This window comes from Peromyscus californicus, unplaced genomic scaffold (assembly GCF_007827085.1).
Source record: "Peromyscus californicus insignis strain IS unplaced genomic scaffold, ASM782708v3 Scaffold_11__1_contigs__length_118956290, whole genome shotgun sequence".
Lineage (NCBI taxonomy): Eukaryota > Metazoa > Chordata > Mammalia > Rodentia > Cricetidae > Peromyscus > Peromyscus californicus.
In genome coordinates this window covers 26,470,808-26,496,194 of record NW_026294402.1, presented here as the reverse complement: position 1 = coordinate 26,496,194, position 25,387 = coordinate 26,470,808, and the positions used below count along the sequence as shown (strand labels likewise).

The 25,387-nt window shown below is 39.0% G+C and overlaps 1 protein-coding gene across 8 annotated transcripts in view; it reads right to left on the bottom strand.

The window, feature by feature from the left end:
• Positions 1 to 640: 640 nt before the first annotated feature.
• Positions 641 to 25,387, bottom strand: part of Zbtb44 (zinc finger and BTB domain containing 44) — a 62,189-nt gene continuing 37,442 nt past the window's right edge. For 3 of the 8 annotated variants that reach the window (XM_052755637.1, XM_052755630.1, XM_052755693.1), the window contains 4 exons: positions 14,332 to 14,416; positions 12,102 to 12,265; positions 9,530 to 9,830; positions 641 to 7,572 (listed from right to left, as the gene is read on the bottom strand). In XM_052755637.1, the coding sequence (XP_052611597.1) occupies positions 7,290 to 7,572; positions 9,530 to 9,830; positions 12,102 to 12,265; positions 14,332 to 14,416 (833 nt within the window). In that variant the 3' untranslated portion in view covers positions 641 to 7,289. The remainder of the gene's footprint in view (positions 7,573 to 9,529; positions 9,831 to 12,101; positions 12,266 to 14,331; positions 14,417 to 25,387) is intronic. The other 5 variants (XM_052755686.1, XM_052755657.1, XM_052755647.1 and 2 more) reach the window with 3 other exon arrangements.

Sequence of the window (25,387 nt, the reverse complement as noted above, 5' to 3'; positions counted from 1 at the left end):
TCGGGAGGCAGAGGCCGGCGGATCTCTGTGAGTTCGAGGCCAGCCTGGGCTACCAAGTGAGTCCCAGGAAAGGCGCAAAGCTACACAGAGAAACCCTGTCTCGAAAAACCAAAAAAAAAAAAAAAAAAAAAAAAAAGATGCCCACTACCAAAGCACTTCTTAAAACCTGCCTCTGGACCCAACTGACTAAAATGGCCCTGGCTGGCTGAGCTGAACAGTCTTTCTTCTGCGGTCCCTTTCACGCTTGCACAGGCACACGACTTCTGCAACGAGCTGCTTTCCTATTTCCCACCTGTCTGACTCCATTCATCAGTCACCACTGAAATGGCAGCAATGTGTCTCTATCTAGTCAATATTAAATATATATTAATAGGAAATTTCAGAAAAAAAAAAAAAAAAAAAAGAGGCAACCCACCATCCAGTGAGTAGCTTTATCCAGAATCCTGGCTCCTAGCTCCCAGACCTGATGGCTTCCCCAACTGCCCTCTTTACGTTTCCCGCCTGGGCCTGAGCCTGGTGTGATAGGGTCTGTACTCTGGAGCACCGACAGATGCTGTTCACTGTCACAGTCTCTAGTCTGCACACACTCAATAACCAGTTCCTCCTTCTAGCCAACAGTCAATGACAACAGCAGAAAAACTTATTTCATAAAACACCAGTAAGTTATTTTAATGAGGAAAAACAAAAAACAAGTCTTAGTCTCATGTTTCTATCCAAAGACACTCAAGACTAATTTTTCCCTGTGCATCCCTTCTAACTGCAACTTTATTTGTGACCATGTAATAAAGGCCAGTTTAAAGATTTAAAAAAAATTTTTTTTAAATCTTTTTTAAAAAAGATTAAGCAATCAGGCTAGCAAAAAGGTACTCAATACATACTTTTCTCATATCAAACAAGCTAATATTTCAGTACAGTATTAACTATACAGAATATATACAATACACATATGTTCACAAAGCAAACACTAGGCTCAGAACAGATTTGAAAAAACATGATATTCACATTGATTACAATAACTCTAAAAATGATTGTAACGTTGAAACGGCACTTAGTTTACAAAAAAGTCACAAAAATATATATATATATGTAGTCACCAAGAACCATGGTTTCTGTAAAATACTAATAGTCAGATACTAGTATATAAAATGTGAAGTTATGACACTGTATACATTTTTTAAGGAAATCAAACAAAACAAAATTTAAGACCATTTTGTTATTGTAGGAAGTCAAACATGCCAAGTACTTTAGCTATGGCCACTGTCACCAAGTAAAGCTAAACTTGAATGCGATGACGATGACGGCTGGTACAGAGCTGGTGAACTGGGGATGGAGTACTGTTCTGGGAGAGGGGCAGGGACACGGAAACAGCCATCCGTCTAACTCCATCCACAGTTTCTCCTCACAAGTCCCCTCTTGGGCCTGTTTCACAGGTGCCAGTTCCCCAAGAGCCGCACTGCTCTAGCTGGCAGGGTAGGAAGCTTCCCTGACCTCCGGGCTGCCAGCTACAGGCAAATATTAAAGCATGCATCAGCTACATGGACACCTGCCGCCGCTGGTTGGCAGGCAGGTGCAGTCTCTTTCTAAGCTGCTTCTATCAGAAAAGACCCCAGCTTTTAAATGGAGCCAGATTTATATATTAGCCCTGCCTGTAAAATAGTGAGCTACTGTAGCAGCAAATATGAAATTACAGAAACAAAACCCACAATTTTATTTTAAAAATTCATGTCCCATCAAAGCAATTATTTTCACTTTTAAATTTGTCTCCCCTCAGCAGACATCTTTTCCCTATCACTGAACTTTCCGGTTTCTCACCTCAGTCTGACTTTCTTATTACAGCTCTGAAAAAACATACTTCCTAAGCCTGGAAAAGCTTTAGTTTACTCTTAAAAATGGGAATACGGGAATTTTAATGTTAAAAAAAAGGTCTGTTCTAAAAGTATCTTTCACAAATATATATATTTAAATATTAAAATAGGCTACCTAAGATTTTTATAAAATGGCTTTTGAAAAGACAGCAGAGGCACAAAGAGGCCACATACCATCCTTCAGGTTGAACATAAGGTGCCACAAGGGTGCCTAACAAAGAGGCAGGCAATATCTAGCTGATGCAACAGGACACACCCGTATCAGCAAACTAAATACATCACTGGAACTTGGGTCAAAGCCAAATTCTACCCAATCAAGGACTGCTATTTCTTTAAACAATACCTCAAATGCAAGCATCAGAAGCCATCATTTTGTATAAGTAAAACAACAAAGTTTATGATCTCACTTCTAAACACCCGATGCCAGTTACTCCAGGGAACAGAAAAGCAGTGCAACTTTCCAAATCAATGTACTCTCAGTAGGAGAGACCTTCCATAACATCTGTCAGCTGAAAACTACTACCTAAAATGACAAACCCAGAGACAGCACACTCACACACTTGTCACAGAAAAGACACAACAGGAGGCTGACTCCTCAGCAGCTGATGCAATGTGGTAACCAACATTCACTCCCAGGATGAGTTTTCAAGCTCTAGGTATGGTCAAACTGGCATGTGAGAAAACAAAGGAGTTTAGTAAAAGTCACGACACTATAGCTCCTTAAATGATTATCAGTGGTTTTACCAGTAAGTCATCACAACTGAGCCCTGGGCTTTAGGCTTAATAAACTTGATTAACTTAAGAGAGAAAGAAATCAAGGATTTGACTTTATAAACTAGGCACTACAATAAAATAAAAAACTGAATTTTAAACTTTTCTTTAATTTTTTATTTCGATTTTCAATTAATAAAATCATTAACTTTCATGTTTTCAATTATGGTCTGAACTAAGTTCTTTGTAAATTTATGTGCACAGGAAGCCTGTGTCCACTGGTGCTGGCCTGGGTCTTATTCAGTCACGGAAACAAGGGAAGGCTCCTGCTGCTCAGATACTGCCAAAGCCAAGGTTCCAACACACTGTCTCAAATTGCTACAGCAACTATTTCCAAAATCATGGAACTATCCTTTTCTATCATAAAAACAGAATGATGATATAGGGGAAACATCTAACATCACTTTAGTACAAACTAACAAATAAAAAGTGCAACTCCTGGTGGTAGCTGGTTACCATTCTGTTCACAGTTCAACTCTTCTGGGCCACAGCAAAAATCTTAATCTCTGTGTAATCCAGAATGTGATACCCATAGCCTGTTCCCAGCCTGTATGAGGACTGGCTCATTTCTACTTCACTGTTTATCTGAACCATTACCATTTTGGCAAATTGCTTTGTGAGGATTTTTCAAATAAAAATATTCCATGTCACCACATTCTGTCAAAAATGACACTGAGAGATAAATACTAGCATAAACAAAAATTAAAGTATTAATTTTAATGACCTCACTTAATACCCGAGTTTAGTGACAATAAAGTCTCTGCTTCCTCAACTTTGTTCCACTGCTTCCTGGCTTCTACACATCCTCTTTGTAACTATCAAAATAGAAAAAGCATCCGATGTCAACAACTTACCGTGAAAACCCATTTTCCTCCCCCACCTCTGGGCTGCTTGTTCCATGTGTGAACTTCCCTGATTCCTTCCCCCACCCCTAGTTAAGAACTCGGAAATCACTCTGTCACTCAGCTGTGCACTTCAGAGTTTTAAGGCCCTTTTGGCAGGTGAGTGATGCAGTACCAATGGAAGTTTCCAATCTGCCTGGTCATTACTCCACAAATCACAATCTCCTCAGTTAAAATATCAGGACTGTTCATTTGTCATCCTAAGAAACAATTCTCTGTGACACTAGTAGAGAATTGCCATCTACCATAACACTGTATGGTAATGTACCTTATAGGAAATTCAAAGCTAACAGACTAAAGCTGATTCTGAAAATCTATACAGACGTCACTAACTGCCTAAGTGGATCCTATCAGATTAAGAGAATAAAGTAGGAGTTTTTTGGTTTTTTTTGTTTTTGAAAGGAGTGAACGACTTAACAGAGCTTCCAAAGGAACGGGCTGAGTTTCTAGAAGAGGAGAGCCTGGCTCAGCAGTTTAGCCAGTAACTGGGTTACCAATGTCTCAGCACATCAGAGGCACTGACCACTTCAGTTGATTTTATAAAACATTTTAACAAAATACAAGTATTTTTGTTTGTTGGTCTTTAATAACAAAGGGCATGTATCTTAACATGGAACCTATTTAAGGGTGTTAGAATGTTCATAAGACCAAAATGAGGCCACTTAGACATTTTAGTTAATTTTGTTTTAACAAAATTGTAAACTTAAAACCAACCCCCACCAAAAAAAAAACAAAACAAACAAACAAAAAAAAAAAAAACGTGACCTAGCAATATAATGAATTGCAGTTACTTGAAATAAAAATTGGGATTATTTAAAATGGCCGATTAAGAGAAAGTCACTGAAACACATCTGTGGATAGCAACACTAAAGATTTTAAATGCACAAAGTGAAAGCCACTGTCACCTTTGTCCTTGTGTCAGCAGAATCACTGATGCGAAGCTCCCAAGGCCAGAATTTGGAAATGTAAAGTGTGACAAGAGCAGCTAGACCCAATATCACGGCAAAAACTTTCTTTCTAAAGCACATCCTTTCTGTTTGGTAGTTGGGAAAAAACTGAAAACAAAAGCTTTTCTTGTATAAAATGCTTTTTAAAAAGCAAATGCTTTTTAAAAAGCTTTTTAAAAAGTAATTTATCCTGCATACTAAAAGTTAAGCCCTTTAAATATCACAAAGTTACCCTTAGGCCTTACAAAAGATAGATATCCTTTAATAAAGGATGCTTTTCTGTTTAGCTACCCTGGTGGCTTCTATGGAAGGGATCGTGATCGGCTTCACCTCTTCACAATGTTTTCCATATATTCTGGTGAAAAGTATACATCTAGGCATTCCTCTCTTATATCAACTTTAAATAAACCTTAAATGTTACTATATATACAATTATCTCTTGCAGCTGTGTTTCCTATAACAGGCCCATAGACAAATGTCCTCACAAATGTGGAGTCTTAATGGAACAGAAAAAGGCCTTCGTATCACTTTATATTAAACACTGGTCAGGCACCTTTATAAAAAAAGATTTGGGCAGTGGGCAACTAACCGTATGTGTTTTCATGGTATATTCAGATCACTCATAGAGGATGGCTACAAGATTTGTCATCAGCAATGAAAATCCACAGTGAGGAGTGTCCTTCACAGGGACTGCCAGGGACGTCCTAACTCAACAATTCTCAAGATAGGGTAGACCGAAACACTTTCAACCAAGGAATCTGAAAAGAATTCTTCAACAGCTCATCTCTGGTTGATTCTTATTTCTTTCTTCCTTTTCTTTTTTTCTGACTCTTAACAGAATAAAAACAAAACTTGGAACCCAAACCGTAATTTCTGATCATAATTTAACCTAGTCCTTACCATACTTAAAATAGGGTTCTAATATGAGTTTTAGAATTCCTCTATTAGTAGGCACAGTTTAAAAGATCATATATGACATTAAAATAAAAATTACTGACATTCCTAGTTGATTTTTCTGAAAGTCACACACTTATGCTGGGGAGCAAATGAGCTCCTGAGTCAGATGAAGAACTGGAAATAAAGGCTAGGGTTGTATCTCAGTGAATGACCATGTGCAAATAATGGATAAGGTCTCCGGTTCAATTCTCAATACTGAGATTAAGAAAAAAGTAGAAATAAGGTAGGAGAATATGCACAAAGAGAGACAGGGAAAGAGAGAAATTAAACTGCAGAATTAATAAACTTTAAAGAAACAAGTTACTATAATGTAAAAAGTAAGGTCTGGCATTGGAATAAAATTCAGATCATGTTTCTGACTAAGAACTATAGTTTGATTGTGGTGACATGTGTCTATAATATATCATGCTAGCAAGGGCTGTCGGGGAACTGAGGCAAGAGGATCATGAGTTCTGGGCCAGCCTGGGCTACATATGATCCTGTCACAAAACAGAATAAAGTATTCAACGTCAAACAAAAAACATATGTTGTTTCTATTTTCTAACCCCATCAGGAGCAATCATAATGATGAACCTTAAGGTGATTTTCTATATAGAAAAATTACTCAAAAGTTTATTATTCACGGACTCATGAATATTTCAGATCAAAGAGGCTTTGATGGCACCAGATTAAAAAAAAAGTATATCCCAATCTAGACTACTATATAAATTTCATCATTTGAGTAGCAAAGTTTTTAGATTTTAATCTTTACAACATGTCCCTCCCCCAATTTCTGAGTCACAGGTGATCATTTACAACCTTTTATCTTTCACATTATTGCTTACATCCTGTGAAAACTATAACAGTTTTTAACAAACTTGGCAATACCTCAAAATATTTCAGAATAAGGACAATGTACTGTTGTCATATGTGATCTTGTAAACAATCTTAATTGGGTTAAGAATGTAGCCTCAAAACAGAATTCTTTTATTTTGTCCAAAACAGTACAGCATAAACATCCCCAACAATACATAAACCTATATATAAAATATAGAATATCTTCAATATTTTTCTTTTATATGGCAGCACAATAGTATATGCAAGTGAAAGTACTGTTGATGGGACAAGAGGACACTTAATCTGGGCAATGTCCTAGTTAGTCAGGTATCAGCATTCAAAGGCCAGGTAAACATTCATTCTAGTAAGAAAAACAGTATTAAAACAATTCCTATAAAGCTGGGGTATACATACCTCATTCTGCACCCTGGCTACTCCATGCACAGCCTGACTCCTCTCAGTCACACCTCTTAGCCTTTGGAGTGGTACTATAAAGGTACAGGAAATGCCTGCCCGATACCAATTTTTCACCATGAAAATTCATAATGGCTTAAAAAAAGAATATGCTGGATTTCAAAAGTTATTTACCTTCATTTGAAAAAAAATTACCATAAATACTTCCAAAACTACAGGGTTTATAACACCCTGCATCTAGGAGTAAACATTTACTTAGGCATTGTCAAATTCTGTTTAGAAACTTCCAATGAGCCCTCTCATCTCAGGAAGGTCAACAACAACCTGCTTTCTTCTGTATCTGCTGCTGCCCACCTTTAACAATGGGAGGAAGAACTGCCACATTTGCAATCAGCTGCTTTTCCTTAAGTCTCAGAGTTTATGTTCTGTTTCAATGCTACCTTATTGTACACATACAGAAGCAATCTCTCAGCTATGAAAAAATCAAAACAAAGCAACCCTCCAATTTCAGGGCTTACAAAGGGAACTCTTCTTTGTTTGAAAAATTAAATTTAAACATATAAGACCAAGCACAGGCACTTTCCAAAAACCAAACCCGAGGCGGCCACATCACAGAATCACTCGACAGTTATAGAAGCCAGCTCTGACTTAGGGGGGTCTTCTCTGGGGGCCTCAGCATGAGCACTGGTCTCTGGTTGCTCTTGCACCTCCTCCTCCTTTTCTGCAAGCCCACCAAGAGACCCCAAGGGGAAAGAGCTTTCACAATTCTGGGTTGAGGAGACCTGTGAAATCACAGGCATTTGAACAGAAGAGTTGCTTTCAAAAGTGTGTTCTCCAAGATCATACTGAACAAGAGTCTCTTCTTGCTCCTGGTTTAAGTAGTCCGGCACTAAGAAATCACTAAACGAAAGGCAAAGGATAAAATACAGAATTAATTTTCAAACTACAATAAAGAAATGTCATTTATAAAACAAGATTGGGACTTTTCGTTTCACTAATTCAACGAAGCTGTTAATAAATAACTTTCCTGAATATGAACTGAAGTCATTCAGTAGAAAGCAAAGTGCATCCCAGCTCCCTATGAGCAATAAAAAGGATTAATGATCACTTCCAATGGTTCTCTGGACACATCAATGGTCTTTCTGAATCTACATACCGGAGTCTGTATATATGTATGTAAGTGGCATTTCACTAAAGCAACAATCATGTGACTAATGTAAATGCTTAACTTTTCTTGGAATACTCACTGAGTACGAGGTATATATAAACCTACCTTTATATTACCAACTGGATGTATGTTAGCTAAGGAGCTAAGTCCTTATGCATAGATGACCTTACATATCATATATTCTACTATGTGAAGTCAAAAGATGGAGAAAAGTGTTCACTTTGCTAGTAGATTTAGTATATGGAAACTAATAAAGTTTTATACTTTTAATAAGAATTTGGAAAGAATCTCTTATTATAAAATAAGTCAGGTACTTTAAACTTTCATTGCTGTGCTGGGTGGTGGTGGTGCACGCCTTTAATCCCAGCACTCGGGAGGCAGAGGGAGGTGGATCTCTATGAGTTTGAGGCCAGCCTGGTCTACAGAGTTAGTTCCAGGACAGTCAGGACTACAGAAAGAAACCCTGTCTCGAAAAACAAAACAAAAAACCAAAAACTTTCATTGCTGAACTTAGGAGGATATTATACTAGACCTGTCAATAACACACATTTGAGGTGAGCATGCAGTATTAATAAAATCTGTTTCTTTGTCTGCAAAGCAATTTCTAATGTCTTGTGCTATATTTCCTAAAAAGTCTTCATGGATTAGACAAGAATAGTATAAGATACAGGGCCCTATATTATATGGGAGTAGTGAAACTGGACTATTTTATTCCTAAACAACTACGTTTAATAAGTGTATAATCTTGCTTTAGTGACAGTAACTACACATTTAGAGTTAGAAGTGATTAAATAAAATAAATGCCCATCAGAAGGGAAAAACAAAATCTATTCATGAATAATGTGCAACTGAAAAGATTTAAAAATGAAGGTTAATTAAAAACTTTAAGTTAGAAGGATTTCTATATTTGAGAAACTAAGGGTTTCTACAGAGGTAGAATTCCTAGCAAGTATTAAAAAACACACATAATAGAGTTTTTTTTATCTACAGGAGGACTTAGATAAACAGGAGACTTACTGGATCTAATTATATCCCTGCTAACAGTTCAACAATGTTTTTATTGATAAATGGATATTCTTTCATATAAGATTTTAATTTTTTTTTTCTTTTTCTTTTTTCAAGACAGAGTTTCTCTGTGTAGCCCTGGCTGTCCTTGAACCACATTTTGTGGACCAGGCTGGCCTCAAACTCAAGAGATCCGCCTGCCTCTGCCTCCCGGGTGCTGGAATTAAAGGAGTGCACCCCCATCACCACCTTGCTATATGAGATAGTAAAAAGGAGGGTTGGTGCTGAAGAACGTGGCTAGCAGCTAGAGTCTGGCTGCACATTACTAAGATGCACCTGACGTGGTATATCTGCTAGTAAGATCTAGTTAAGATCCAATATAGAAATTTATTTAACTTCATTTAAAAAAATCCAAGAGGACAAATAGTCTTCTGTGGGGATATTGTTACTCTTTATTTTGCAGAAATATTTTTAATACCAACTATAAAACATATATGACTTTATCATTTAAGAGACCTTTAGCAAAATCTCATCAGATCAGGAGATCCGAGTATGTATGCACAGTGGCAACTGAAAATGAAGGGACTAACTGCTGGCAGCCTGATAATACAACAGCAGGTTGCCCTAGCCGCAGGAGAGTTTAGAAAGCAGTTTTCCTGATTGGGTTTTCACTGTGCACCTCACCTGCTCTGGAAGTAGTTTGCTAGCTCTGATGCTTCATGGTTCAGACTCCTCAGGTGCACGATTAAATTTCCAGAGTTGGTGAACATGGCGCCACATGTTTTGCACTCGTAAATCCGAGGCTTGCGGATAATGTGCCGGGAAACCCTCATATGGTGTTTATATTCCCCGAAGGAAGTGAAAGTGGCACTACATATCTGGCACCGGAAACAGCGTTTACCTTCATGCTTTAGGCGATGCATCTTTAGCGAGTAAGCCCTGGTGAACTTTTTTCCACAGCGGTCACACTGAAATGGTTTAATTCCTATAAAACAAAATAGCAAAATACCATCTGAGAAATAAAATAAACTGAAAGGTCACAAAATCTCACATTTCTGAATAACAATTTTATAACAATAACTGAAAAAAAAACTGCCAATAAAACAGACTCTAACATATTTCAGAGGTGTTCCAGAATATTTCAAGTCACCAGAGCTTAAAAAAAGGGAAGATAGGGAGGAGACAGGTAAGGAATAGGTACTGAATTGGTCTCTGAATGTTCTTCTAAGTCATGTCTTCAGAAACTTCAAAAGTGAATCATCCTAGTTAGCTTTACCTGTCAGCACGACGACAGGTTACAGTCACATCAGAACAGAATCCCAGTTGAGGAACTGCACATCAGGTTAGCTTGCATCTATCTCGGTGGGGGACTGTCTAACTGATGGAGGAAAGCCCAGCCCTCTGTGGGCAGCACCCCTCTCCAGAGGGCAAACTGGGAAGGAAGAGCTTGTGAGTGAGCCAGCAAGCAGCACTCCTCTATGGTTTCTGGGTTTGTTGGTTCCTGCCCTGATTTCCCTAAATGATGGACTGTGACCTGTAAAAGAAAATAAACCCTTTCTCCCCTAAGTTTCTTTTGGTTAGAGTGTATTACCACAGCAATGGAAAGAAACTAGAACATTAGTAATTGTATTTGTTGTGGTGCTGGGGAGTCACTCCAGGGCCTTGTGAACACTAGGCAAGCGTCCTACCATGGAGTCAAACCTCTAGCCACAAACCTCTAGTAAACTATACCATTTAGCTACCCAAGTCCCCAATAACAAAATATACTTCATTAGAGAGGTTCACACTGAAACCTGTTTGTGATGACTCCTGTAGGAGAAGGGCCTCTGGGCATGTCTCTGAAGGCTTATCTTTATTACGCTAATTGATGTGGGAAGATCTAGCTTAATTGCCAGTGGGATCTTTCCCTGAGCAGGGAATCCTGGACTGTCAAGATGAATACTCCCATGCATGCATTAGTCACTGCTTTCTGCTTTTCACTGGATCCATGACTGTTCTCTCAAGTTCCTGCTGCTATGACTTCCTTGCCATGATGGACTTACTGTAGCCTGGAATTGTGAGCCAAATAAAACCTTTCTCCTTTAAGTTAAAGCTTTTCTCAGGGAATTTTATCACAGCAACAGGAAAACTAAGTTATTACTTTAGACAGAAATAAGAAAAATGAAAAACTCTATCATCTCTGTATGTAATGATTATGATAGGCTCATTACATGGTGAATTAGCTTTTGAATGTTTAATATTGTTAGATATTAATAAGGGCATTTTATTCTCTGTGTAACAGCCATGGCTGTCCTGGAACTTGATTTGTAGACCAGGCTGGCCTCAAACTCACAGAGATCCACCTTCCTCTGTCTCCCAAGTGCTGGGATTAAACACATGCACCACGACGCCTGGCTTAATAATGGAATTATAAAGTACATTAACAGTCACTATATTATAGTCACTATCACGACTGAGGGGGAGGTTAAAACTCTGTAAAACCACCTGTGGATTTAATAAGATCCCAAGACCTACCTATCTAGAGAAGGAGAAATAAGACACAGCTGAAAGCAGCAGCAAAGGTCTGTCCCTAATGCCAGTGTTGTACTGTTTACCTTTATGTCATCACTACGCACAAGTGTCACTAAAACTGCCTACACATCCATCCAACATCTTTTTTCCTATTAAAAAATACTACAAAGCTGACTAATCAAAACCAGAGACTGACAAAATTAAAAGAAAATGTGAAATCCTTTAAGGGTTTTTATTTGGCAAAGCATTCAAACTTACAGAGAAACTTTTAAGAATCCATGTATAGTTGTTTTTATTCTATTTGCATTTGTACTTTTCTCATTTATAAACACGTACCTAACATACCCAGTATCTGTTAACTTATTGACCACACATACTACTTCTAAGCCTTTATCAGAATACCTAGTACCTGTGGTAAATGTTTTCCAACATTTCAAAGAGACCAACTGGTCTCATCTGACTTCTCAGGATTTTTAACTTTTTTTTCCTGTTCTCTAATACACCGCCTTCATCTCACTCACCCTTTCCCGCTCCCTGGGTGCCCTCCCCCCTTTTCTTAAATGGAATCTTTCTATTATTTTGTCCAGGCTGGTCTCAAATTCTGGATCTTCCTGCCTCAGTCTCTTGAGTGGTGGAATTACAGGCACGTGTCACTATGCCCAGCACAAATTCTATTTTAATTGGGATCACAAAGTAAAATGTTTTGGCATGCCCCCTTATGCATCAACACGGAAGGTAACATTACCTGAGTGAATAAGCATGTGCTGTTTTAGGTTCTGAATGCGGGTGAATCGAACCCCACAGGTCGGACACTGGAAAGGTCTGTCGGGACCATTTGGACTTGGTCGCTCTGTACTGCTGGTAGAAGGAGCAATGTAGAGTTGGTAGGGATACTGAACATTTTCCAATCTAAAAAAATAAACCAAAGAAGGCAACCAGGCTCTGATTTTTAAGTTGAATACACATCTCTGCAGCCCAATTCTAAATGAACAGAGGAAAAATAAAGACTTTTACAAAGATTTTCACTTAAAAAAATTTGTTAAGCAACGTTACTGTCCAAAATGCCCGCATCTCTAGGTCGGATATAAAACCCCACAGAATATATCACAAGCTATTTTACCTTAGATATCCTTCAATCTCTTGAATTCCCTCCTTTCTGCTGCTTTAATTTAGGCCTTTATCATATCCCCCATTTAAATCTTGCTACAACTGTTTTCTTCAGAATAAATTCTCAATCCCCACAATATGTTCAAAACTACTCATATATGAACTATTTTCCCATATCTAGCTCATTTCTGATCATACTCCCACTCCCCAAAATATACTTTATGCAAAATAATTCCTCTAACGTGCCTGCCATATGCTATGTTTTCCCATACTGAATTTTCTCTACAAGCCTATCTCCTTTGCTTAGGTAGTATCCACTCATTTATAAAACGTAGCTGAGTCAGGGTCTCCTCTTCCGGCCAACCTTCACCGAATGATTGCTTAAGTAGATAAGTCCCTACACACAGCACAAACTCCCTGCAGATAACTTTTGGTGATCTCCTTCCCTATCTATCTTCAACCTCTTTTCTTCCCTGAAAACTCAACAGAGCTCTCAAGACAAAAGGCTATTTCATCTCTATACTCCCATGACTTAGCAAAGTATTTAATAAAGAATAGGCAGCTTGATTACTATTTAAAATTAAGGAATAAGGACACTTGCGCCTATTTATGCCTTTACTAATTAACTGAAATGATTTTGGTTCATAATCTTCCAGGTTTAGCTACTGGACAATCTTTGAGTCCTTCAAGTTTTCAGCAAATATAGGTATTAAGACTGTTCTGAACTCTGTATGAGGAATAATTCATTCAGTGGAATCTATATTCAGTGCTGAGAACAAGCAAATAATCAGAAAAGGACCAGAAGGTAGAGAATTAAATCAGGAAGATCCAACAATGATTGGGTGCTGGTTTAAACTGGCAGTCAGAGAAGGCCTCCTTGGGAACTGACACGTCAATCATCTGAAGGTCACAGTCAGAAAGGGGACTGGAGAAATGGCTCAGTTGTTAGGAGCACTGGCTGCTCTTCCAGAACCTGGGTTTGAGTCCCTGCACCCACATGGCACCTCCCAACCATGTGAAACCCCAGTTCTAGGGGATCTAATGCCCTCTTCTGGCCTCTGCAGGTACCAGCAGAGATGTAGTATACAATAATACAGGCAGGCAAAACACCCATATACAAAAAATTATTTAAAAAAAAAAAATGAAGTGTCAAAAGAGTGGAAATCAGAGGAGAAAACACTTTAAGCAAAGGTTATGAAATAGGTAGGAACAATATGGAAAGTTTTAAGAACTGATGGGGGCTAGGTAAACCTGAATCATGTAGGACTTTATAAACAGCAAGGAATTTAGATTGATTTATTTTTGTTTCTCCATGTAGTCCTGGCTCTCCTGAAACTCACAGAGATCTGCCTGCCTCTGCCTTTAATCCCTCCTGGGATTCAAGGTGTGTCCCACCATCACCCAGCAATAATTTAGAGTTTAAGTAAAAATCGTGACATCTTAGTTAAAAACGAAATGAAATGATTTGGTAGTACATGGAGACTGGACTTAAGAAATGGAAGAATGCAATCAGGGGTCAATTTCAAGACTACTGTGGTAGTCAGGAGAAATACAGTGGTGACTAAAACCAACACGGCTGTAGTACAGAGGAAGTCAACTAAGGATTCGGAAAAGAGAGTTGAAAGGACTTAAAAGATTAAATACAGAGAGACAAAGTGAGAAGTGATGAGGGAAAAAGGATAATGTACAGTTCTCAGAAGCAAACTGTAGCAAACAAGAAAGCAATCATTCTACATAAGGTAAGGGGTCCAGGCAATTTTTGGTAATGAACAAAACTGTAAAGTCTCAATAAATTTCTCACACAAGTTTGAATGTAGAGCCATAAGCACAATCTTCATGAGAAAAGGACACACTATGTTGGTACTAACCTGTCGTCATCATCTGCATGAGCATTGGTGCTCGAAGTGCTCTGAAGTGTAGGCAACCCCTCTGTAACTCCTTCATCTACTGAGCCTGCGAAAAGGGTTTTTAAGAGGGACACTTGTTAATGCCTGGTGCAAATAAGCCAAGATGTTAACTGCAAGTCACAGATATAATCCTCTAACTTATCTAATGCTGAATCCTATTAAAAAGTAGTAATGTGGCAGGGCGGTGGTGGCACACGCCTTTAATCCCAGCATTGGGAGGCAGAGGCAGGTGGATCTCTGAGTTCAAGGCCAGCCTGGTCTACAGAGAGATATCCAGGACAGGCACCAAAACTGCACAGAGAAACCCTGTCTCGGGGGAGAAAAAAAAAGTAGTAATGCTTATATTTTATTTTTGATTAAATGTGTGTTCTAAGCCAGCAAGGTGATTTAATAAATGCAGCTTTGTTTTAATATTTAAATTCAGGTATATTTCAGGTATATTTAATAGGAACCTTGGGAAAATAAGCAGAACAATTTAAATGCAAACTGATATCCACATAAAATTAAATGATACTTAACCATTATTTAAGAAAGCATTTGATAATTTATATCTTTTAAGGGTTACTTTATTGTCACACACAATTTTTACAGAAAATTTAAAAGACAAGGGTCTAGACAGACTGAGAGATGGCTCAGCAGTTAAGAGCACAGAAGACCTGGGTTCAATTTCCAACACTCACATGATGGCTCACAACTGTCTCTACCTCCAGTTCCGGGACATCAGACAACCTTTTCTGGCCTCTGAGTGCAGCAGAACAGAGGTGGTACAGAGGCACAAGCAGGCAACACACCCACACACAGAATAAGTAATACTGGAACAAACTAAAAAGACACTAAGTGAACACCTAGGTGGCCTCCACACCAGTACCCACATTCTACAGGTCCCCATTGATCAGGAACCTTCCTTCCTCCAACAGCCAGTCTTTTTTATGGTTGTCATCTGGCCTCCCCACCCTTTAAAAGTAATCTTTTTATCAACATCTTTACCAAACATGCTGCCACTGACTGTCATGGGCTTTTGTCCCACTCAACACAGTGACAAGGTTGGCTGTGATTATGCTAGCGACTATATGGCACCTATGTCTGAGCTATTTACTATTTGATATTAATGGGAAAGCTTGTCAATCCATTAAAAAAATACAATTTAGTATCTTGGTTAACTTGCACCAAAACAAAAAACAAAAAACAAAAACCCCACAAAAAACAGTTTAGTGTTGTCTAGCTATAAGCTTTATATGTAAAGTTGAATTACATATTCACACATATTCATATACTGTATTTATTCTTGGGGCTTGTTCCTTCAGACACTGTAGACATAGCTATGTTGTTATATATCATTAGTTTATTTTCATTGTTACTGAATATTAATAACCTATTCCCTTGTGAGGGCAGTATAAACTATGCTGCTGAAAATGCTCTTGCAGAAGGAATTAATGCACATATGTATGCTTCAAATTTCCCTGCTCTACCGGGTTGGAAATTATATACTTCCTATTGTTTTTACTGGTTATCTTAGTCATTACATATACGCTCAGGTGGGGTGTAGCTCAATAGTAGCTGAGCAGTAAATCAAATGCCTAGCATGGACAAAGCCTGGGTTCTGTCCCTAGCAACTCCTTCTCCCTCGGGCAGGATGTAACTTACCAAGTCTAATCAACCTTTACTACTTCCTACATAATACAGAGAGGGCCAACAGCTTTAACTCCCTGTCCTACCTGCCTCAATTCTGGAAGAAATTTCTGGTATTTTGTATGATTAGGCCTATAGATATTACTGCTCTGTTGTGTAAGTAATACTCACATTTCTTCATCCATCTGGTGAGTTTTGGGGGGGATGGGGTGGAGGTGGGTTAGAGATAGGGTTTCTCTATGTAGCGTTGGCTGTACTGGAACTCACTCTGTAGACCAGGCTGGCTGTGAACTTAGAAAAATTCGCCTGCCTCTGCCTCCTGAGTGCTGGAATCAAAGGCATGAGCTGCCACTGCCTGGCCCCTGCTCTTAAATATGAAACCTATTTGTGCTTAATTCTGCCCGATGAAGGCCATTCTTAAAATTGTCTAGTGATGATTTGATGAAATTAAAAAAAAAAAAGTATCCATCTGAAAACATCTTCACTTTATTTTTGAGGCAGTGTCTCATGGAGTACATACATGGTTGCAGACCCATACACCAAGCACTCAGAAGGCTAAGGCAGGGGCATCACTTTATCTTTTTGAGATACCTGAACCTCCTGTATCCTGATCCTGTATTCTTGCCTCTGCCTCCTGAGTGCTGGGATTACACAGTAGGTCACCATGCCTGGTTTTATGCAGCACTGGTGATTAAACCCAGAACTTCCTGTATGCTAGGCAAGCCCTTTACCAATGAAGCGATATTTCCATCCTTCATTTTTCACTATTGAGCTCATTATATGGAACAATTTAGAATGGCAGTTGCATTTCTTAGGACAACACCCCGCAGGGTTCTGACATTTCTTTTTTTTCTTTCTTTATTTTTATTTTATGTGCATTGGTGTTTGCTGTGGATGTCAGGTGCCTTGGAACTGGAATTACAGACAGTTCTGAGCTGCCATGTGGGTACTGGGAATTGAACCCAGGCCCTCTGGAATAACAATCAGTGCTCTTAACCACTGAGCCATCTCTCCAGCCCCTTTATTTTTTTTAATCATTTTTTTTCTGTGTCTAGGTTTTTTTATTATTCCTGTTTGATATTGAAAACTCTCCAATATTCTCTCTTCTATTTGTATGTTTTCCCATACCCTTCTTTCTCTAATATAATCTCTATTTTCTCTTTCTGTCTCTTCTCAACAAAACATTAAAATGGTTTATTTTTAGATTCTCACCTCTCTTTTGTTAAATCCAATCTGTTGCCAAAACATTCACTGAGATTATAATTTTGTTTTTAGCTAGAATTTTTCTCTTAAATCTGTTCTCATTTTGTGTAGAATTCACTGATCTCTGCAATCATTGTTCAAACCTGTTAACTGGCTTTCTAGTTTTTTCTACTACATATTTCTACTTCATCTTTTCCATGTAGGTGTGTCTCTCTGTTGCCTTGTTCTCTTGCTTACCCTGGTTGTTTGTGGCCTTTTCTGTCTTTTAAAATCATTTGTAAAGGACCAATTTGCTGGGGCTAGAGTAAATATGATCTCTTCTAGAGCTTTACACTTGCTTCTGCTAGGTTCTTGAGCATGACTTGTGATTCCTTGGCCTGTTCACATGTTGCATAACCAAGATGATTATGTGTAAAAGTTATCTAGTCAGTGACCACTTTTCAGGAAAGTGTTTTTTTTTTTCTCTTTCATATGCATGTATGTGTAGGCTAGAGGGAGACACCTGGCTCTTCCTTAAACTCTACCTTATATACCGAACTCAGCAAAGTCACTCACTTGAAACCAAACTCACCAATACAGCTAATGTAGTGTAGCTTGCTCTGGGAGGGTGGGGCTGGTTGTCATGTCTTCTAAGCAATTACAAACTCTATGCTTGCTTCCTTTATGTGGGTGGTGGTAGATCTGAACTCTGGCAAATGCTTTACCTACTGAATTATCTCCCCAGTTCCCTCCTTCTTCTAATCTGCCAACTGCCAAAGGACTGTTAGAGTCTCCTAGAGTTTGAAATACAAGGAGCAGGTTTAGTTCTAGGAATCCAGTCTTTTAAGGGGAGCAACCTAAGACTGAAAAAAACCTGCACTTGCTTATATAGAAACCTGGTTTCCAATCCTTCCTACTGTGTCTAGCAAAGCCCTCAAAACTCTCACCTCAACCAGAGATTCTAGTACTAGTTGTACTTTTTTAAAATTATAAGGTCCATAGCTGGGAGGTGGTGGAGCATGCCTTTAATCCCAAAACCTGGGAGGCAGAATTTGGAGCCAGCCCAGTCCACACAGTGAGTTCCAGGACAGTCAGGGCTACACAGTGAAACCCTGTCTCGAAAACCAAGAAAAACAAAAATGACAACGAAACCCTCCAAAAAATTATAAGGCCCTTTCAGTGTGGGGGCAGGGTTCTCACATGGCTCCGGTTGGCCCTCAAACTCCTTACATAGCAGAGGTTGGCCTTTAACTTCTTTCTGAGCCTCCTGCCTCACCTCTCCAGTGCTGGGAGTACAGGCATATTGCTTTACCCAGCTGAAAATCTACAAGTTTTGATTATACAACAGAAGACCTCACTTATTCTTTCAGAGAAAGGGAAAAAGGACGAGCAGCAAGGACACAGGAGGAGTTCTAGAGAGCTAGAAAAGCTACTAGAGAAGGCTAGAAAAATAACCTCTTCTAGTAAAGAATAACAAACAGGCATGATGCCTAACTGTGAGAATTTCCTAGAGTTTAAAAGACAAGGAGCAGGTTTAGTTCTGAACAGACAGTTCACAATGACTACTCCCTCAAGGAGGCAAAACCTGAAAGTGGAGCTGCATCAACATTCCCTGTTTCCCATTCTAAACCTTTTCAGAATAACCACAGTCCAATGTACGCTTACTCTAAACAATACACCAGCAGTGTTGAGTCCAGCAAGGAGGCACTGTCATAGCATACACCAGGCTTTCTTGGTTCTTACATCCAGGTATTCTTTCATGACCAACAGCAAGTTGTTTGGAAGATTGCTGTTGAGAGTTCAAAATGAGAAGCCATTTGGGTCACTGTGACAAAAGCCTTGAGTAGATACTGCAGCACCGACAGGCAAAGCCAGTGTTCACAAGATGGACAGTAGCTGAGACACAAGACCTGTGATGCTCAAGCAGGCTCCAGAGGTGAAATCCAGGCTTTTGAAGAGTACTGGACACCAGTACTTCTGACTTGCTGCACTACTTGCTATCATACACAATTGAATTTTCTTGCCAATAGGCCTCTAAGGGACAAAAAAGTATACTTATTGTATCTGCCATACCCGCCTAGTAGTATTTGAGTTCCATTTCACTAACTTGGAAGTCGAGAGTGTTAGAATAAAGGTACAGAGCTGCCTTGTTGTTATTCTTGAAATGCAAAGACATAGGTTGCTGGTGAAGTTCACAATCATGGCCATCATGGTCTTGACTATCTAGCTCTAGGTCAGGACAAGACACCAGTGTGAGTACTTCATGACCAGTGAGGCCATATACCCACGTAGGATATCATTCGGGTCCTCTTCCATTTTGGCTAGGATGCTGTGGGATGTTCTGTATGGCAAATGTGTTGCTGATTGGTCAATAAATAAAACACTGATTGGCCATTGGCTAGGCAGGAAGTATAGACGGGACAAGGAGGAGAATAAAGCTGGGAAGTGGAAGGCTGAGTCAGAGAGACACTGCCAGCCGCCATGATGACAAACAGCATGTGAAGATGCCGGTAAGCCACGAGCCATGTGGCAAGGTATAGATGAATGGAAATGGATTAATTTAAGCTGTAAGAACAGTTAGCAAGAAGCCTGCCACGGCCATACAGTTTGTAACCAATATAAGTCTCTGTGTTTACTTGGTTGGGTCTGACGGCTGTGGGACTGGCAGGTGAGAGAGATTTGTCCTGACTGTGGGCCAGGCAGGAAAACTCCAGCTACCCTAGGACATACTCATGTGGTCCTCATCTTCAACACTGTGGGAAGCAGGGCCAGAAGTCAGTCACATATGAAAATGTAGTTCATCTGGCAGTGCTCGTAAGGCAGAGAGGTTGCAGGTTTCGTGTTTATCAGGTTGCCTGGCCAAGCACTGCAGATGTTCATCATGGTGACAAATGGAGTATTTCTGATTGCAGAGCCAGGGAGAGGATGTTGCCTAGCACAAACAGTATTTTGCGTCAGGGAATTTGACAAAGGTCTTAAATGAAAAATAGCTGGCTCTAGTGATCTGTAAGCCATTTTGGGTTGGGGACCTTCCAATAATTTTATTTGGTATCTCTTTGATAATCTTTTCAGGTTATTAAAACACTTTTTTTTTTTTTTTGGTTTTTTCGAGACAGGGTTTCTCTGTGTAGCTTTGCACCTTTCCTGGATCTCGCTCTGTAGCCCAGGCTGGCCTCGAACTCACAGAGATCTGCCTGCCTCTGCCTCCCGAGTGCTGGGATTAAAGGCGTGCGCCACCACCGCCCGGCTTATTAAAACACTTTTAAAGTGACATTTTAAAATCTAGAATTTGTTGCTTGTAATAGAACAGTAGATTCAAATAATCTAGCTTCATCAGGTAAAGAAAAATGAGCTGTGTTGCATAATGAACAAACCTAAGCCCCCCAAGACAGGGTCTCTCTATGTATCCCTGGCTATCTTGGAACTTTCTATATACACCAGGCTGTTCTCAAACTCAAAGAGATCCTGCCCCTGCCTCCTGACTGCTGGGATTAAATGTGTGTGCCACTACACCCAGCTGGCCATATTTTAATGAAAGTTCACATATTCTAGTTTTAACCATTTATGTAATAATTATATATATATGAATATATAACATACATGGCATTTCCTTCAGATACAAAGTTAGAATCTAGTATTTCAGTTTTTCTCTTCAGACTATTTGAACTTGTTTTGTATTACTAGGAAACAAGCATATGTTCCACTTTATTTTTTTTAAGCCTAGGCATGGTAGTGCACACCCTTAATCCTAGTACTCATGAGACAGAGGCAGGCCAATTTCTGAGTATGAGGCAAGTAAATTTCTGAGTTTGAGGCCAGACTGGTCTACAGAGCCAGTTACAGGACAGCTAAGACTAAACCAAGAAATGTTGTCTTGAAAAACAACAACAAAAAAGCCTAACCGTATTCCTTTTAACGTATCCAAAATTACTATAATCATTTGTGTTGGAAAATCTGTGGTAAGCACACATTTTTCCTTGACTTCTTAAATAAAGAATACGATTTTTTTTTTGCCTGCTTCTTGATTCAAAGCAACCATCAAGGATACCAATTATTATGCTACATCCTAATACACAGATTACTAGAGACTTGTGTAAGTAGACAGGGCTATAAGCCTTTATGCCTGTCTTCAATTGTACCTCCATTCCACCCTACTGATTCTGTACATGCCTTCTCCTTTCCCTGTTTCCTTACTATTAAATGGCTATGTTTGTCCTTCATGTCTATTTAATTCAACTTATCTCTGGGTCTTCTGACTTTTTTAAAATCTTGATTTAGGGTAGAAAACCAGATAATACAGCATTTTGTTGAAGAACTGCTCACTTATTTTCATTCCATTCCCTCTTTTATTCCTTAGAGAACAGGAATATGAACAAAAATAAATTTCATAAAAATTTTCCTGATAAGCTTTTGCCAACAACCATATACCAGTAACTGTGTGAACTGGAATTTGATGACTTAACAGCAAGCTGTAAAAGTTAATGACTGGTAATGTTTCTTAAATTATTAAAATTTAATTTTAATGTAATTTTTTGGGTTGGCGGTATAACATTTAGTGGTAAGAGTAAAATCTACAAAAGGTACTGGGTTCCACTTTACTCAGAGGCAGTAAGGATAGCTGAGAATTCTGGACAGACTCTTTCCCCCCTTGAAACAGTGAAGTTGATTTGTGGCCACAATCAGCTTGATTTGGAAAAAGCTGGCTTATAAAATCAACCCACCCTTTCGACAATAAGGAATGGTATACAATATGGCTTCTGTTGCATCAGAACTCATCAGACATACCAGAGCAAGGAAAGGGTGTAAAACTCCTTTACTTGTAACCCATAAAGCAGTAGATACCAAGTACTATAGTGGCATAGCCCTTCGGAGACCTTTCTACTGGTCTGTCATCATGGTGGACAGGGCAGATGCCAATGGACTACCCCTAGGGCTTCAGCAGGGCTTGGTTTTCCACACAGCTGACAGCCTATTTGAATGTCTGTCCACCTGTCCCCGTTTGGACCTTCCTGTTTTGGCTTTGTCCTTTCACCTTGCAGTGGACTCAATTCTGCATTTCTGCTTTCAAGCCTCTAGGCCGTGGCAACAGCTTCACCCGTGTGGCTGTTCTTGGGATCTTACTTTACCAGTACAGACTCTTCTTGCATTTTTATCAGTCTATTTCTGAAACCTCTGTTGTAGCCTATTATAATCATTCTGTAAATCACATATATACATACACAGATACATTTACTATGTGTTGCATGATATAGAAGTAATATTAATGATTAAAACTGGAATGAAAGAACATGTATGCTGGGTAGTGGTGGCACACACCTTTAATCCCAGAACTCAGGATACAGAACTCTGAGTTCGAGAACAGCCTGTTCCGTAGAGCAAGTTCTAGGACAGTCAGGACTGTTACACTGAGAAACCCTGCCTCAAAATACCAACCAACCAAATAAACAAACAAAAACAACCACCAAAAACATATATTTACCTTATCAGTTACAAAAGGCAGGTGAGAATATCTGGCAAATTGCAGCCATTGAAACTGCTACATCTTGTGACATTACTGGGATTCAATAAACTCAGACATTGTTTCTAGTATAATGTGTTAAGGACAAGAGGGCTGAGGATCTAGTGATAGAGAGTAGTTGCACATGCAAAGCCCTACATTCACTGCCTAGTGTCAAGTGAGAAGAGGAAAAGGAGAAAGAGGAGAGGGAAGGAAAAAAGCAGTCTTAACATTCAGGACCAGACCAGATCCCCGCAGGAGCAGGCCTAATGCCCTGGGTTAGGCCACAGCATTTTTCTGCTAGACATAACCTCATGGGGCATCAACATCAGATGGTTCCTCTGTGACTCTTACTAAAGGTAAGGAAGGGGTGGAAAAGTGCAGACAAAACAAGGTGACTCTGCAGTTACAACAATATCCATATCCTTCTCCTTCCTTATCCAATACATTATTGACACTGTGAACTCATCTTAAATCTGTACTCTAGAAGATATTTATTACAGTTCAGCCAGAAATTATGCCTGCATTCTGGTATCCACAGTACTGAGCAAACTCCTAAAAATCACCCAACACAGGCTTAAATCCTCTGTTAGCTCCTCCAAGCACCATCTTACCCCAAAACAAAAACCAAACAAAAACCCCAAAAGCCTTGTGGTGTGATCACCCTTGTAAAGGAGTGATGAAGTGAACTGTTCACTATAGTTGGTCTTTGGTGATAGCACTTGACAGAAATGGAAGTCTAAGAGATTCTCTAGTTCCCATGCATTAAAGCTCTTTGACAACACTGAAGATTGGAAATCCTTTTTGAGATGCAAACTGCCCTTGCCTGGCGGGTAAACTCATGAGCCAAGCTCAACTATTTCAGTGACTGCTCTTTGCTCTGCTGGATTTATTTTGCTTCTTCTTCGTCATTTTTTTGTTTGTTTGTTTTTGTTTTTTGAGCTCTATGAAGTCCTGGCTGTCCCGGAACTTACTTTGTAGACTAGGCTGGCCTCGAATTCAGAGATTCACTCGCCTCTGCCTCCCAAGTGCTGGGATTAAAGGCGTGTGCCACCACTGCTTGGCTCATTTTGCTTCTTATAAATAAGGTCTTTTAGGAGTATTTTGGCTATTTACCCAGATACAAATTGTTCCTTGGTGAAACCGTTTTGTGGCCTTCTAAAGACATTTAAGTGAATATGCAGCCTTTAACAATCAGGAATTTACTTTGAATCTTAGGATTTACTCTTACAAGTCGGCATGACGGGTGCTTCAAAAGATCTGTATGTTGCCTCAAACTCTATCACAAAGAGGTAAGGAGCTGCTTTCAGAAACACTAAGAGCAGCTTCTGACAATTTCAAAAAGTACAGTTTTGGTCCTCTGGAAAAGGTGACTGAGCAAACTTTAGTCACTTTATTTTTAATGGTAGAATTCTAGTCTAGAGTTCAGAATTCCTTTGCTAGCTCAGTGAGCTGCAGCTTATCTAAAGTCATTCATATTTGTTCTTGGTGAATACAGATAACTGAATACTTTAAAATAATGAAGCCATTACATGTAAGATTCTTTTTTTCTTGAAATGTTCTACAAATTGATGGCCTGTGTTTCAAAAAAAAAAAAAAATTGAATTACCTATGTGTGCACTGAGTGTACATGTGACTGCAGTAACTGCAGTGGCCAGAAGAGGGCACTGGATCTCCTGAAGGTGGAGTTAGTAGGCAGTTGTGAGCTGAGTGGTGGGTGCTGGGAACTGTATCCATTCCTTTAGAAGAGCAGGAAGCACTCTTAACCCCTGAATACCTCTCCAGCCCCACTCGTATCTTTCTAGATAATAAGACACATCTCAGCAGCACTTACTCCCTTTTAGATCTGTTGTAATTACTGCCTCCACTTACTCTATGCTCGAGTTAGATTTCTACCTCTTACAGGGCAACTGGTGAAAACGGGAACTTAAAATATAGGTAAAATTCCACTTGAATAAAATACATAGTCAAATTTTTACTACAAAATTTCAGAATAAATGTTATTAGGTATCAAATTTATCAGTCAGTAGAATGATAAGCTATCACTTTGGTATCTTCTTTAATCAATTACTAAGTAAAATGAACTGCTCACAGTAATGCTCTTCTGAAATACAGAGAACAAAACACTATGAATAGAACATTTATTGACTGCCCACAGTATCCTAGGGATTTACTTTTCTGTTCTTTACACCTTTGTTTTAATGTAGAAATCTGTAGATGTAAGATAATTAGTGCACCTGATTATGAAGGCAGGGGGGAAAAAAACCACTCAGAGTATGTGATTACATGATATCTAGGTCAGATAGTCCTATGTCCATGTTACAGAATCCACAACAATATAGGCAGAAACTTTGCTTCTCTAACTTAAAGGTTTTATCTACTTATACTCATTTCTTTATATAGCCATGTTTAGTAAGACTGTAAAGGCAAAATATGAACTGAGTAGAAATACCTGGAAGTAATGAATGAATATTTCACGTGTAGTTACCAAGATATTTAAATATTTGGATTTCTAAATTTTCAAATAATAGCAATTATAGTTTTAAGACTAAAGACTCAAAATAGCTATGATCTGCGCACATTAAACATTTTATCAATGTTATATTTATTCTTCAAATTTTCTTTACTCAATTCTTCAAAAATTTCTTTACTCAAATTCAGGTATATAAAATTGTCTCCCAAACGTTGATGTCCTACCTTAGCTACTAA